A 16594-nucleotide genomic window follows, 5' to 3' on the forward strand; every position below is an offset into this window, starting at 1 on the left:
AAGAGCAGTGGACTTGATGAAGCGATGCCTGAGCTGTACAGGCTCATGCGCTTAGTTGCTACTATGGGCGCAACATCAGCTGGGGTGAAGCATAGCTTCTCCTGCCTCAAGAGGCTGAAGAGCTACTCTCGGAACACTATGGGACAAGAGAGATTGAGGAACCTTGCAATCCTATCCATTAGGGGTGGAACGGTTCACAAAACTCACGGTTCGGTACGATAAGGTACAGTGGTGTCACGGTTCGGTACGGTTTCGATACATCAACAAAATAAATGCCTGAGAAATATGTCATTTGTATTTCGATTTTACATTTATTATAATAGTAAACATGGGTAGCTTGAATTCCCAGGAGCATATGGAAACAAGGGGACAACAAAAAACAGCAGTGCCTGCCTTATAACATGAAATAAAATAGTCATTTAAAACAGAACTTCAGCAAGAGTGCATAGTCCAGCAGCATATATGAAAATTAAGTCACATAGCAGTGCCTCAAACAAAATAGGACCACTTGAGACTGGTTACTTGAAAAAAAAACACATTTTCTAATTTTTCTTTAAGAAGATTAGTCTATCCACATTGTCTGCAGTGAGCACAGATCAGCTTGCTGTGACAATATCAGCCGCTATGCAGAATACCCTCTCGCTAGGGACAGAGGTCCCAGGCATAGCCAGGTAGCGCCTTGCTAACATGGCAACATGAGGGTATATTAACTCTTTGGCCTTCCACCATGTAAGTGGATCAGCATCCAGGGGAATACAGTCCACTTCCCTGTATGAGGTCACCTCCTCCTCTATGACCTTGACCTTTGACTTGGTTCCCTGCTCCTGGGTCGTGAACAACTCCCCAAAAAACTCAGCCATGGCAGGCTTCTTTTCTGGAGGAGAACCCCTGTCGTCTGCCGTCTCTGGAGAAGGGTTGGCTCCTGTGGTATCTGTGCCTTGACCCTGCAAAATTAAATGAGATGAAAATTACTATCTCTGAAGTGGCTTTAAAAATATGATTTGTTGTTAGAAATATATATATATTTTTTATTTCACCTTTATCTAACCAGGTAGGCAAGTTGAGAACAAGTTCTCATTTACAATTGCGACCTGGCCAAGATAAAGCAAAGTAGTTTGATACATACAACAACACAGAGTTACACATGGAGTAAAACAAACACTATGTGAGCAAATGAGGTGAGATAAGGGAGGTAAAGGCAAAAAATGCCATGGTAGCGAAGTACATACAATATAGCAAGTAAAACACTGGAATGGTATATTTGCAGTGGAAGAAAGTGCAAAGTAGAACTAGAAATAATGGGGTGCAAAGGAGCAAAATAAATCAATAAATACAGTAGGGGAAGCGGTAGTTGTTTGGGCTAAATTATAGATGGGCTATGTACAGGTGCAGTAATCTGTGAGCTGCTCTGACAGCTGGTGCTTAAAGCTAGTGAGGGAGATAAGTGTTTCCAGTTTCAAAGATTTTTGTAGTTTGTTCCAGTCATTGGCAGCAAAGAACTGGAAGGAGAGGTGGCCAAAGGAGGAATTGGCTTTGGGGGTGACCAGAGAGATATACCTGCTGGAGCGTGTGCTACAGGTGGGTGCTGCTATGGTGACCAGCGAGCTGAGATAAGGGGGGACTTTACCTAGTAGGGTCTTGTAGATGACCTGGAGTCAGTGGGTTTGGCGACGAGTATGAAGCGAGGGCCAGCCAACGAGAGCGTACAGGTCGCAGTGGCGGGTAGTATATGGGGCTTTGGTGACAAAACGGATGGCACTGTGATAGACTGCATCCAATTTATTGAGTAGGGTATTGGAGGCTATTTTGTAAATGACATCGCCGAAGTCGAGGATCGGTAGGATGGTCAGTTTTACGAGGGTATGTTTGGCAGCATGAGTGAAGGATGCTTTGTTGTGAAATAGGAAGCCAATTCTAGATTTAACTTTGGATTGGAGATGTTTGATGTGAGTCTGGAAGGAGAGTTTACAGTTTAACCAGACACCTAGGTATTTGTAGTTGTCCACATATTCTAAGTCAGAACCGTCCAGAGTAGTGATGCTGGACGTGTGGGCAGGTGCAGGCAGCGATCGGTTGAAGAGCATGCATTTAGTTTTACTTGTATTTAAGAGCAGTTGGAGGCCACGGAAGGAGAGTTGTATGGCATTGAAGCTCGTCTGGAGGGTTGTTAACACAGTGTCCAAAGAAGGGCCAGAAGTATACAGAATGGTGTCGTCTGCATAGAGGTGGATCAGAGACTCACCAGCAGCAAGAACGACATCATTGATGTATACAGAGAAGAGAGTCGGCCCAAGAATTGAACCCTGTGGCACCCCCATAGAGACTGCCAGAGGTCCGGACAACAGGCCCTCCGATTTGACACACTGAACTCTATCAGAGAAGTAGTTGGTGAACCAGGCGAGGCAATCATTTGAGAAACCAAGACTATTGAGTCTGCCGATGAGGATGTGGTGATAGACAGAGTCGAAAGTCTTGGCCAGGTTAATGAATACGGCTGCACAGTATTGTTTCTTATCGATGGCAGTTAAGATATTGTTTAGGACCTTGAGCGTGGCTGAGGTGCACCCATGACCAGCTCTGAAACCAGATTGCATAGCGGAGAAGGTGCGTTGGGATTCAAAATAGTCGGTAATCTGTTTGTTGACTTTCGAAGACCTTAGAAAGGCAGGGTAGGATAGATATAGGTCTGTAGCAGTTTGGGTCAAGAGTGTCCCCTCTTTTGAAGAGGGGGATGACTGCAGCTGCTTTCCAATCTTTGGGAATCTCAGATGACATGAAAGAGAGGCCGAACAGGCTAGTAATAGGGGTTGCAACAATTTCGGCAGATAATTTTAGAAAGAAAGGGTCCAGATTGTCTAGCCCGGCTGATTTGTAGGGGTCCAGATTTTGCAACTCTTTCAGAACATCAGCTGACTGGATTTGGGAGAAGGAGAAATTGGGAAGGCTTGGGCGAGTTGCTGTGGGGGGTGCAGTGCTGTTGACCAGGGTAGGGGTAGCCAGGTGAAAAGCATGGCTAGCCGTAGAAAAATGCTTATTGAAATTCTCAAACATAGTGGATTTATCGGTGGTGACAGAGTTTCCTATCCTCAGTGCAGTGGGCAGCTGGGAGGAGGTGCTCTTATTCTCCATGGACTTTACAGTGTACCAGAACTTTTTTGAGGTTGGGTTGCAGGAAGCTAATTTCTTCTTGAAATAGCTAGCCTTGGCTTTTCTAACTGCCTGAGTATATTGGTTTCTAACTTCCCTGAAAAGTTGCATATCACGGGGGCTGGTCGATGCTAATGCAGAACGCCACAGGATGTTTTTGTGTTGATTAACCTCTCTTGGGTATGTGGGACTAGAGGATTGACAATGTTACCCTTTGCATCGCTCAAAAACAAGTTAAAATACTTTTTGTAGATAGATGTATTGAATCAACTTACCCATCCTACCAGCCGTTTCAGCTGGAGTGCAGCATTTTTACTATTTTGATAAACCTCACAGGGTTCGACCCATATGTTTGTGGTTGGTAATCAATATACAGTAGAATGAGTTGCACGTCACGGCTAAGGATGTTGACAAACAAACAACCACTGTGTCCGTAAAATGTATATAGGTTCAGAACTTTTGTGAAACAGCACAGTTGAAAAAGATATGGCCAAAAGAAATCAAAACTGGATAATTTTCAGAGATAGATGGGAGGGGCTGAGGAAAGCTGAAGGATGGGACAAAAACAAAAAAAAGATAACTGTTGTAAAATATACTGTGTCCGTAAAATGTGTATGTATAAGCTGGAAGTAGAAGCCTGTTGTTGTCCATTAGTTTACTCCAATTAGGGGAGGGGTGTAGGGTTAGGGGAAAATAAAGGAAAATATATCAAATATAAATATATTTTATATATGGGGGATTGGAAATGATGCAGACAGTTACATTGATGGAAGCCAAAATATATCTGCAATATTAAATGTAACAAAATTCGGTTTATAGCAAACACGACAGAGAACAATGCTCAGTAGACCGCTAATTTGTGACTTACCGCCTGGATTCGGTCTTATTTAGCCAAATTTGAAATTGGGTTTTTACATTGGTAAAAAGTAGAGACTCAGCGCTACAACATGGAATATCATACACTGCATTTTTGAGGAACATGTAATTCTGCTTTGAAAGTTGATAAACTTGTAAACACACTTTTGAGAAAAGGGCCTTTGAATGTTTTGGTACCAATTGGAGAGCTCTCCTTTGTCTACACCCATTCAGCATTGTTCACACCCTCTTAATTAAGCCAGCCCCATCCATCACTTTAAGGATTCACATGTGAGGTCATGTGCTAAACAGTAGTAAAGATTAACTTCTCTGGGATACGTGGGACGCTAGCGTCCCACCCGCGGGACACACTATTCAACAGCCAGTGAAATAGCAGGGCGGCAAATTCAAAACAACAAAAATCTCATAATTCAAATTTCTCAATCATACAACTATTATATCCTATTTTAAAGATACACTTTTCGTTAATCCAACCACATTGTCCGATTTCATAAAGGCTTTACGGCGAAAGCATAACATTAGATTATGTTAGGACAGCGCCGAGACAAGAAAAACCACACAGCCATTTTCCAAGCAAGGAGAGGCATCACCAAAACCAGAAATACAGCTAAAATTAATCACTAACCTTTGATGATCTTCATCAGATGGCACTCATAGGACTTCATGTTACACAATACATGTATGTTTTGCTCGATAAAGTTCATATTTATATCCAAATACCCCATTTTACATTGGCGTGTAATGTTCAGAAATGTTTTGCCTCCCAAACCTTCCGGTGAATAAGCACATCAATTTACAGAAATACTCATCATAAACGTAGATAAAATATTCAACAGTTATTCAAAGAAATATAGATACACTTCTCCTTAACGCAACCGCTGTGTCAGATTTCAAAAAAGCTTTACGGCGAAAGCAAATTTTGCAATAATCTGAGTACAGCACTCAGATATCAAAACAAGCCATACAGATACCCGCCATTTTAGAGTCAACTAAAATCACAAAAATGACATTATAAATATTCACTTACCTTTGATGATCTTCATCAGAATGCACTTCCAGAAATCCCAGTTCCACAATAAATGTTTGTTTTGTTCGATAAAGTCCATGATTTATGTCCAAATACCTCCTTTTTGTTTGCGCGTTTAGTCCACTACTCCAAATGCAGGAAGCGCTCGCAAAATGTCACGACGAAAAGTTAAAAAAAGTTATATTTACGTTCGTAGAAACATGTCAAACGATGTATAGCATCAATCTTTAGGATGTTTTTTATCATAAATCTTCCATAATATTCCAACCAGACAATTCCAATGTCTTCAAAAAAGAAAAGGAACACAGCTAACTCTCACGGGAGTGCACGCCACTGAACTCATGTCATTCTCTCAGTCAGATGACTTCAGGACCTCTTATTCTCTCCCTAGTCACAGAAGAAACATGGAACAACATTCTAAAGACTGTTGACATCTAGTGGAAGCCTTAGGACGTGCAACATGAACCCAAAGTCACTGTATACAGTATAGGCAATCACTTGAAAAACTACAAACCTCAGATTTCCATACTTCCTGGTTGGATTTTCCTCAGGTTTTTGCCTGCCATATGAGTTCTGTTATACTCACAGACATCATTCAAACAGTTTTAGAAACTTCAGAGTGTTTTCTATCCAAATCTACTAATAATATGCATATCCTACCTTCTGAGCCTGAGTAGCAGGCAGTTTACTACGGGCATGCCTTTCATACGGACGTCAACAAACTGCCCCCTACCCTAGAGAAGTTAAGGGCAGTCAGGTCTGGAGAGAACCAAGGGCTATATATCTGTTCCTGGTTCAACATTTCTTGAATGGGGCATGCTTATTTAAGATGGCGAGGAAGGCATTTAAAAAAAATAACCAGGCATCCTCTGCTGACGGGATGAGGTCAATATCCTTTCAGGATACCCGGGCCAGGTTGATTAGAAAGGCCTGCTTGCTGAAGTGTTTCAGGGAGCGTTTGACAGTGATGAGTGGAGGTCGTTTGACCGCTCACCCATTACGGATGCAGGCAATGAGGCAGTGATCGCTGAGATCTTGGTTGAAAACAGCAGAGGTGTATTTAGAGGGCAAGTTGGTTAGGATGATATCTATGAGGGTGCCTGTGTTTATGGCTTTGGGGTGGTACCTGGTAGGTTCATTGATAATTTGTGTGAGATTGAGGGCATCAAGCTTAGATTGTAGTCAACTAGCAGCACGAGCTCTGAAGATAGATGGGGGGCAATTTGTTCACATATGGTGTCCAGATCACAGCTGGGGGCAGAGGGTGGTCTATAGCAGACGGTAACGGTGAGAGACTTGTTTTTAGAGAGATGTATTTTTAAAAGTAGAAGTTCAAATTGTTTGGGTATAGATCTGGATAGTAGGACAGAACTCTGCAGGCTATCTCTGCAGTAGATTGCAACACCGCCCCCTTTGGCCGTTCTATCTTGTCTGAAAATGTTGTAGTTAGGGATGGAGATTTCAGTTTTTGGTGGTCTTCCTAAGCCAGGATTCAGACACGGCTAGGACATCCGGGTTGGCAGAGTGTGCTAAAGCAGTGAATAAAACAAACTTAGGGAGGAGGCTTCTAATGTTAACATGCATGAAACCAAGGCTATTACGGTTACAGAAGTCATCAAACACTATTATGACAATTACAATTATTACTTTATAATTAATTGTTAAATCACGAATTAATAAAATAATAAATGTCACACTTCTTATGGCTCAAATCCCGTTAACGGGATTGATTTGACAACATCCGGTGAAATGGCAGAGCACCAAATTCCCCAAAAATTATGAAAAATATTTAACATTCATACATTCACAAGTGCAATACACCAAATCAAAGCTGAACTTCTTGTTAATCTAGCCACAGTGTCAGATTTCAAAAAGGCTTTACGGCGAAAGCAAACAATGCTATTATGTGAGGACAGCACCCCATCAAACAACACAGACAATCATATTTCACCCCGCCAGGCGCGACACAAAACTCAGAAATAACTATATAATTCATGCCTTACCTTTGACGAGCTTCTTCTGTTGGCACTCCAATATGTCCCATAAACATCACAAATGGTCCTTTTGTTCGATTAATTCCGTCGTTATATATCCAAAATGCCCATTTATTTGGCGTGTTTGATCCAGAAAAACACCGGTTCCAACTCGCGCAACATGACTACAAAATATCTCAAGTTACCTTTAATCTTTGTCCAAACATTTCAAACAACTTTCCTAATACATCTTTAGGTATTTTTTTACGTAAATAATCAATGAAATTTAAGACGGGAGAAACTGCGTTCAATACCGGAGGAAAACAAAGTGGAGCGTGCTTTTCAGGTCACGCGCCTCTGTCAAACAGTACACTTCCCTCGAGCCTCATTCTGAACAGGGCTACTTCTTCATTACACAAAGGAAAAACATCAACCAATTTCTAAAGACTGGTGACATCCAGTGGAAGCGATAGGAACTGCAAGCAACTGCCTTAGAATTATGGATTCTCAATGAAAACCCATTGAAAAGAGAGTGACCTAAAAAGAAAAGAATCCTGGATGGTTTGTCCTCGGGGTTTCGCCTGCCAAATAAGTTCTGTTATACTGACAGACATCATTCAAACAGTTTTAGAAATCTTAGAGCGTTTTCTATCCAAATCTACCAATAATATGCATATCCTAGCTTCTGGGCCTGAGTAGCAGGCAGTATACTTTGGGCACACTTTTCATCCAGACGTGAAAATAGCGCCCTCAAGCCATAAGAAGTTAACAAAATAAATACAATATCTGTTGTATATTGGTCACAATCTCTGCTGTGAGTTCGTTGTAGACTCTCAGACGAGCAGCATCCAGGTGCAGTAGGGACTTGAAACGGGGGTCCAAAGCGGTGCTCTTGTGTAAGAAGTCTTGGACACCAGGGTCAGCATATCTAGGCTCCAGGTTAAATCTGATAGCAGTCTTGACATCCCTTACTGCGGGTTGATCTTCATCAGATGCCACCATTGATTTCAAGATCATTGTTTTCATAGGAGGGACCATAGAAACTGATGGAATGCTCTCAGTGCATATCAGTGTTGTGACTGTTTTGAGAGGTTTGCACACTTTGATAACTTCCTCTGCTAGTCTTATGTCATTTTCAGACAAAGTCACAATATCTTTGACATTCTTCCACACAGCTTGATCAGTCAGTGCAGAATACACCGCAACTTTCTGCTCAAGGTATCTCTCAACCATGTCATAGCTTGAATTCCATCTAGTAGGGACATCTTGGATTAGTTTGTGGTTTGGCAGCTCCAGTATCTCCTGTTTTGTCTTGAAAACATGTGCAGCAGTTGTGCTTTTGTGAAAGGATACCACCTTCCTGATCTTTGCTAGGAAGCGAGAGGTTGGATTCACTGACATTGCTTTTTGAGATACTAGATTAATAACGTGAGCGCAACATCCTATCTGTGGCCCCAATCCAGCTAGTGCAACTGCAGTTACAATGTTTCTAGTGTTGTCAGTGGTCACAGGAATCGTTACATTATCCCTTTCCAACTTCCACACTGCAACTACTTCCCTTAGCTCTTCCCCCAAATTTACACTGGTATGACTACTCTTAACGGGACGTGTTTGAAGAACATGGCTTTTTATTTTCCACTCTGCCGTAATGAAATTAGCCGTTACAATCTGTAGCTCTAGACGTCCAACTGTCTGTTGTTCGAGCAACAGACCGCGTTTCTGACAACTCACTCTCAAGTTGTTCTTTAGTTGTTTAGTTGTTCTTTAGTTTTTTTAAGGCAGGTATTAATGTCTGGGCAAAATGTGTATGGGAAGGAATTGTGGAGCGCGGCTCGACCACATTAAACATATTTCTGAACCCCCCATTCTCTACCACAGAGAAGGGTCTCATATCTGCCGCTATGAATTTTGCTATCGCTGCGTTGATTTCTTTAGCTCTACCAGAGTCAGCCGCATATTGTTGCCTGAAGGCTGTGGGGAAAAGTGGTTGTCGATTGGTTGCCGTTTCATTTTTTCGCCTAGTCATACCGATTGGCACTTTGGGGTGATGTCGGCGCAAATGAGTAGTCATGTTACTCGTATTGTCACTCGAATAGGCTATCTGCAATGAACAGAGCCTACATGTTGTAAAAGTTTTATCCACCACTCGTTGTCAACCCCTGTTATAGTTTACAGGGAAACCGAAATGTTCCTAGACGGCAGACCTGAATGATACTGGGGCGTCTTCTAATTCTGCCTCGCCAATGCTTACCATGTTGCTCCTTCGCATTTAGCTAACTGCTAATTCCTTCATAAACTAATTGCTTCTACGATGGTCTCTCATCTCTGTTCTCGCTGGAGTGAAATAACTAATGAGCGGAGCTGCATACAAGACTGAACAACTCTTTTTTTTTACAGACAACTTTATTACTATGTGGATATTTTTCCCACGTTAGTTTATACGCCATTGGTTTATGCAATAATATTTTTTTTACAATTAAATATATTGATATTTTCCTAGCTATAATATATGATTCATGTATTGTTCGGTTCACAATGTGTACCGAACCGTGCACCGTGGACCCTGTACCGAACAGTTCAATATGAATACACGTACCGTTTCACCAAAACTATCCATTGAGAAATCTTAAATCACTGCATAAACATCTTCACTACTATGAGAAGGCCATCGACCAGTTTGTCAAGCAGACTATGAGAAGAAAGGACTTCATCTTTAAAGTAAATCTTTCACATGTTTTTCCCCATTATAATGAAGTTTACATTAGTTTAATTGTTAATGAAATGATGATGTTACCAATTTTGAATTGAATTGATATTCATTTTAATGTTGTTTTCAACAGTAATTCCCCCATGCGCCACCCATGGCCCTCTGAAGAACTGACCAGCCCTGTACCCCTTTGAAGAACTGAACAACTGAACAGCCCTGTACCCCTTTGAAGAACTGAACAGCCCTGTACCCCTTTCAAGAACTGAACAGCCCTGTACCCCTTTGAAGCACTGAACAGTCTGTGCCCATCTGAAGAACTGAACAGTCTGTGCCCATCTGAAGAACTGAACAGTCTGTGCCCCTCTGAAGAACGGAATCCCCTGGTTATTCCCCATTTCCCATATGCTCTTTCATCCACTGGCACATTGAATGTTTCCAGTCCAAGCACTGTGAGTACCCCTATACATTTTCTTTCATTATTATGTAGAGTCAATCACATACACAAACACGATCACATTCTTACACATCAATGTGATTTTACTCCTTGCTTGGACTAACTCATTCTTAGCTCTTTTGTCTAACTGTGTGTAATTGTTTTTTGTCTTCCCAGTCAAATCCTGTCCTGCCCTTAGTGGAGGAGTTGGGCTATTCTCCAACACCATCCATCCATCCATGATTAACCTTTTTCTGCACTGAAGCCTCTGAACACCTCAACCCTGTCCTGCACTGAGGTCAAGCCTTTGAACACCTCTACTCATGCCTCAAACCCTCATTCAATCACTGCTGCCCTTCCCAACACTGTAAGTAGCCCTCTCATTCCCATTCCCATAATATTTTACTTAAATGTCTTTATTAAACGTTTTAGGTTCAAATAATTTGTCTTTGATGATTTAAAAAATGTGCTTTGTTGTTTGGTCCGCAGCTATACCATGGGTCTTCCATCCTCCTCAATTTTTCAAGTCACAAGCCTCCACTACAATACAGTAATGGTAATGCCATCAACACAGTACTGGTAATGCCATCAATACACTAATTGTCACGGGCAGATAGAACACTTGGAGGATGAGTCAGGCGCAGGAGACTGAGGTCCGTTTGAACAAACGTAATTTAATACTGCCAAGGGGCAAAATCCACATATAAGGCAGGGTGCACAAAAGTCAAATGACGAGAGGGAAGCTCCACTCTAAAAGACAGACGGGGCGCAGCCCGGCAACCCTAATACCTAAACGATACGTAGCAAAAGCAACTACGTTAAATAATTACAACCCCTACCACACGTAACATAGAACAATCCCGCACGAATCCTAACTAAACACAGACAACCTAAATACCCCCCCACTAATGACAAACACGAAACAGGTGCAACCAAAAACAGACATAACTAACAGACACTGAAACATAGATCGGTGGCAGCTAGTAGGCCGGCGACGACGACCGCCGAGCACCGCCCGACCGAGGAGAGGCGCCACATTCTGTGGACGTTGTGAAACTAATGGTATAAATAAATGTACAGAACATTGCTACTTATATTATAAAATCATAAATATCTAATCTGAAGCTATGGAGCTGTCTGTGTGATTTATTTTAGAATGCATTGTTTTAAATGATAATGACCCAAACGAAGCCAGGTGGGCGGGTTGTTGACTTTGATGCCTCGCTTAATTAGAACGTGTCTCTATACATACTTTGGTCAAAAGTAGTGCACTATAAAGGGAATAGGGTGCCATTTGGGACACACTACTTTTGACCAGGTGCTCTGGAAAAAGTAGTGCACTATAAAGGGAATAGTGTGCCATTTGGGATACACTACTTTTGACCAGGTGCTCTGGAAAAAGTACTGAACTATAAAGGGAATGGGACACAACCTCTATTACCGCAGTGTGAATAGTAGGGTTTACCGTACCGACTGTGTGCCTCCAGTATCCAAAATATCAAAGCGTTTTTTGTAATTACTATTTCAAGTCGCAGGGACTCAACCATTTCCCCAATCTCCTCCTCTCCTCCACACAAGTTCTTCTCTAGAACTTCAAAGTCGGTAATATTATTTAACCCAGCCTTTCTTCTCCGTTAAACAAAAGGAGAGCAGAAAGAAATCAAACCAAGGACAAGAAGACGGAGTATGCATCCAAAATGGCACCATATTCTCAATATGGGCCCTGGTCAAAAGTAGTGCACTATAGAGTGAATAGGGTACCATTATAGATGAGGCCAGAGTGCAAGAGCAGCAGATTATGTGGTGCAGTGGTGAAAAAAGTACCGAATTGTCATACTTAAGTAAAAATAAAGATACCTTAACAGAAAATGGCTCAACAAAAAGGGAAAGTCACCAGAGAAAATCCTACTTGATTAAAGATCTAAAAGTATTTGGTTTTAAAAATACTTAACTATCAAAACTAAATGTAATTGCTAAAATATACTTAAGTTTCAAAAGTAAAAGTATATATAATTTCAAAGTCCTTATATTAAGCAAACCAGATGGCACCATTTTTTTTTATTTTTTTTTTAATTTACGGATATCCAGGGGCACACTCCAACACTCAGACATTATTTACAAAAGAAGCATGGGCTTAGTGAGTCCGCCAGATCAGACACAATAGGAATGACCAGGGATGTTCTCTTGATAAATGTGTGAATTAGACCATTTTCCTGTCCTGCTAAGCATTCAAAATGTAACGAGTACTTTTGGGTGTCAGGAAAAAATGTATGGAGTAAAAAGTACATAATTTTCTTTAGGAATGTAGTGAAGTAAAAGTTGTCAATAATATAAATAGTAAAGTACAGGTACCCCCCAAAACGACTTAATTAGTACTTTCAAGTATTTTTACTTAAGTACTTTACACCACTGATGTGGGGGAACACTGAGCTAACTGATCTAACAGATCTGTCAGACGCATGACAAAAGATGCATGTGCATAGCATCCTATTCACCCTCTGGTCAAAAGTAGTGCACCATGTAGGAAACAGGTCATTTGGAACTCACAAAGGTGATACTGTGACATATGATGCAGTAAGCAGGTTCACAAACAAACAAAAGAAGAAGAGATTGTGGGCATTGTGGGACTGAAGAATAGAATAGGAGGAAATAATGTCAGACTTAATCACTGACTGAAACATCACCATCAGAACTCATTTGAGCAGGGCCTATTACCCATGACTCATTGGGGATTCCGTTCAAAGCACAGTGGGAAGAAAGAGAAAGAGAGTATCCTACCCCAGTCATAGCCGAAGGAGAAACATCTAACGAGGCAGGGAGAAGAAAGTCAACCAACTCTAGCAAACATTCTTCATCAGGACTAACCCAGGACTCCCTGGAAAACAGTGGCAATTGTTACTGAGTGGACGATCCTGGCAAAAAAAGAAGAAAAAGATCCCAACTGTAGTACTGATCTCCTCCGCTCTCTTACTCTTCTGCAGTGCTCTGTCTCTGTTTTGTGTGTCTGCTGAGAAGTGTACAGTACAGATGGGGAGGATCTGGAATTCTGGATACAGTAAAGGCGCCCACATAGTAGGTTCGATTTGCTCCTAACAGAACTCGGCTAGGCGAAGCAAACGTCTGTGCCTCGCATAATCGCCTTAAAAGACCTTCACTTGAATATTATATGTTTGTCCCTCTTTAGACACCGTAGCAACAACATAGAGTGGCTTGCGAAAGTATTTACCGACCTTGGCATTTTTCCTATTTTGTTGCCTTACAACCTGGAATTAAAATGGATTTTGGGGGGGGTTGTATCATTTGATTTACACAAAATGCCTACCACTTTGAAGATGCAAAATATTTTTAATTGTGAAAAAAAAACTGGAGCGTGCCTAACTATTCACCCCCCCCCAAGTCAATACTTCGTACAGCCACCTTTTGCAACAATTACAGCTGTAAGTCTCTTGGGGTATGTCTCTATAAGCTTGGCACATCTAGCCACTGTGATTTTTGCCCATTCTTCAAGGCAAAACTGCTCCAGCTCCTTCAAATTGGATGGGTTCCGCTGGTGTACAGCAATCTTTAAGCCATACCACAGATTCAAAATTGGATTGAGTTCTGGGCTTTGACGAGGCCATTCCAAGACATTTAAATGTTTCTCCTTAACAGTTCTTTTGTGTTTCTTCCATTTGCGAATAATCGCACCATCTTTTGTCACCTTCTCACCAAGCTGCTTGATGATGGTCTTGTAGCCCATTCCAGCCTTGTGTAGGTCTACAATCTTGTCCCTGACATCCTTGGAGAGCCCTTTGGTCTTGGCCATGGTGGAGAGTTGGCTTCTGTGGACAGGTGTCTTTTATAGAGGTAACAAATTGAGATTAGGAGCACTCCCTTTAAGAGTGCTCCTAATTAAAATGCAAATCAATTTATAACACTTTTGACATACGTTTTCCTGCATTTTTTTGTTGTTATTCTGTCTCTCACTGTTCAAATAAACCTACCATTAAAATTAGAGATTGATCATTTCTTTGTCAGTGGGCAAACGTACAAAATCAGGAGGGGATCAAATACTTTTTTTCCCTCACTGTACTGAGATCATGTGACAGATCATGTGACACTTAGATTGCACACAGATGGACTTTATTTAACTAATTATGTGACTTCTGAAGGTAATCTGGTTGCACCAGACCTTATTTAGGGGCTTTATAGCAAAGGGGGTGAATACATTTCCTTTTTTATTTATAAAAAAAATTAATTTAATCAAGTAATTTTTTTCATGTCACTTCACCAATTTGGCCTATTTTGTGTAAGTCTATTACATGAAATCCAAATAAAAATCACTTTAAATTACAGGTTGTAATGCAACAAAATTGGAAAAACACCAAGGGGGATGAATACTTTTGCAAGGCACTGTAGCCAGTATACACTTCCTCAAAATAATCAGAATTAATCTACAAGAAATCTGTAATTAATTGACGTTTTTGCCAAGCAAGTCTTAGTCGCACAATTTTACATCTAACTACGTTATATAAGATGTTTTGTGCAGTATTTCTCAATTGAAAGAATTTGCATGAAAACTCTTTGAATGACAACAAACACTTAATTGAAGAATCTTGTCCATTGTTCCCACTTCTACTAGGAGTAGTACCAAAGATTTGTATAACTTACCCATGATAGACCACAGCTTGTCGTTTCCAATGGAAGCAAATTAATCATAGTGGGCAGAACAAGCAAGGAGGTGGGCAGAGCCAAGCACGAGCTAGCAAGATCCTATTGGTGCGTTCTAGCATGTATTTGCACATTTCCGTTAGGGAACTCCTAGTCTGTGTAGTGCACGTGCGCTATAACTAAATTCGCCCTTGCACTCATTCTAAAGAGCGCAATGTCTTAAAACTTTGGTAACGGGTAAAGTCTACCAAACTTAGTCCACTCTGTTCGTAAAAGATTCTCGTTTTGGAAACAGAAAACTGTATTGAGATCAATTGTTTCATAGTTGAGAAAATTAGCAGAGTGTAGGCCAAAATCCATCTTGGTCCATCTTCTCCCACTGCCGGCCACTGGGCTCCTCTCGTCACCATATTTGTTTGTGAGTGGATACGCCAACGGGATGCTGCACATTTATACATCCGGTGAAATATCTGGCTCATTGTTCTATCTGTGGTAGTATTGTTGATCAATGACCGACGAATGGGCGTAAACTTCAGCTACCGAACTTCGATTTGACTCACAAAACAAATGTGTGCGCGCGAACAGCCGGAAAATAAACCTGCCGAACACCATAACTAACAAAAACTTTAAAATGTCTTGTTATAATAACCTTTCCAATGTTATCTGCCCATCCGTTCACTCTCACACCATTCCATTCGGACAGGCTAGAACAAATAGACAGAGTGACAGACAAACGAATGGGAGAGATTTTTGAAAGAGGTCCATTTATTTCACACACAATCGTTAGTTAGGCACCCCTCTTCCAATAACCCCACCCTATCTACCCCCCTTCACTCTAATTGCATCTCGGTTAACAGTGGAGGTAGGCAAGGGGTGGAACATTCCAGAGCAGTAAGATAACTTCACTCAAGGGCTCCCTTCTCTCCAAATGAAAGGCGTGTGGAATTTTGTGCCAGAGCTCTACTAACAGGTACTGAAGAAGAGGAGCAGAAAGAGCAAAGAGAACGGGGAGAGGGAAGAGAAGTGGGGTGCTGTTATACTACCACGATACAAAACACATGTGCTCCTCCTCCCCCACCTCCTTCTCAACCCACCTCATCCCCTGCTCCACTTCCTTCTCAACCTCCTCCCCCTTCTCCACAACCCCCTTCTCCTCAACCCCATCCTTCTCCTCCTCACCCCACACTCCTACCCCTCCTCCTCACCCTCTCCTCATCCCCCCCTCAGCTCCCTGCTCCCCTGTTAGGGTCTAGGAGCCGAATAAAGGCATTATAGAGTTCATCTAAAGACTGACTGCACCAAATGCCCCAAATGCCTATTTAATCAAAAGAAAATAAACCTGGCCACATTCAAATATTGGGTAAATCAACCTGGGGCTCAGCCAACCCGTGTTGGCTGAGCCCCAGAATTATAATCTCCTGTCTGAGGTTTAGGCATGGAGACTCAGGCTGCTTCTGAAACGGCACCCTATTACCTATATAGTGAACTACTTTTGACCAGAGCCTATGCAGGCTCTGGTTAAAAGTAGTGTACTAAATAGGGAATAGGGTGCCATTTGGTATGCAACCATGGAGTCAGGCTTCTGGCCTGGTCTGTGTCTTCAGGCCCCCACTCCTATTACCTAAACACACTGAGGAAGGAAGAGACACACCCAGACCCAGCACTGAGGATGAATGGCTTACCATAGATATGCATATCACCTGGAAGGAAATTAACTAAAAAGGAAAAGGTTATACTGTTTTATCAAGTTACATGTTTGAAACAACAAATTCTGATAAGTT

General features: G+C 41.6%; 1 protein-coding gene across 1 annotated transcript; it reads right to left on the reverse strand.

The window, feature by feature from the left end:
- Positions 1–291: 291 nt before the first annotated feature.
- Positions 292–13223, reverse strand: LOC115195213 (zinc finger BED domain-containing protein 1-like). Its single transcript, XM_029754998.1, has 2 exons — positions 12942–13223; positions 292–944 (listed from the first exon to the last, which is right to left on the reverse strand). Exons 1-2 carry the CDS (start codon positions 12948–12950, stop codon positions 597–599), a joined length of 357 nt encoding a protein of 118 aa, XP_029610858.1. The 5' UTR covers positions 12951–13223; the 3' UTR covers positions 292–596.
- Between the last annotated feature and the right edge of the window lie 3371 nt (positions 13224–16594).

This window comes from Salmo trutta, chromosome 6 (assembly GCF_901001165.1).
Source record: "Salmo trutta chromosome 6, fSalTru1.1, whole genome shotgun sequence".
NCBI classification, from domain to species: Eukaryota; Metazoa; Chordata; class Actinopteri; order Salmoniformes; family Salmonidae; genus Salmo; species Salmo trutta.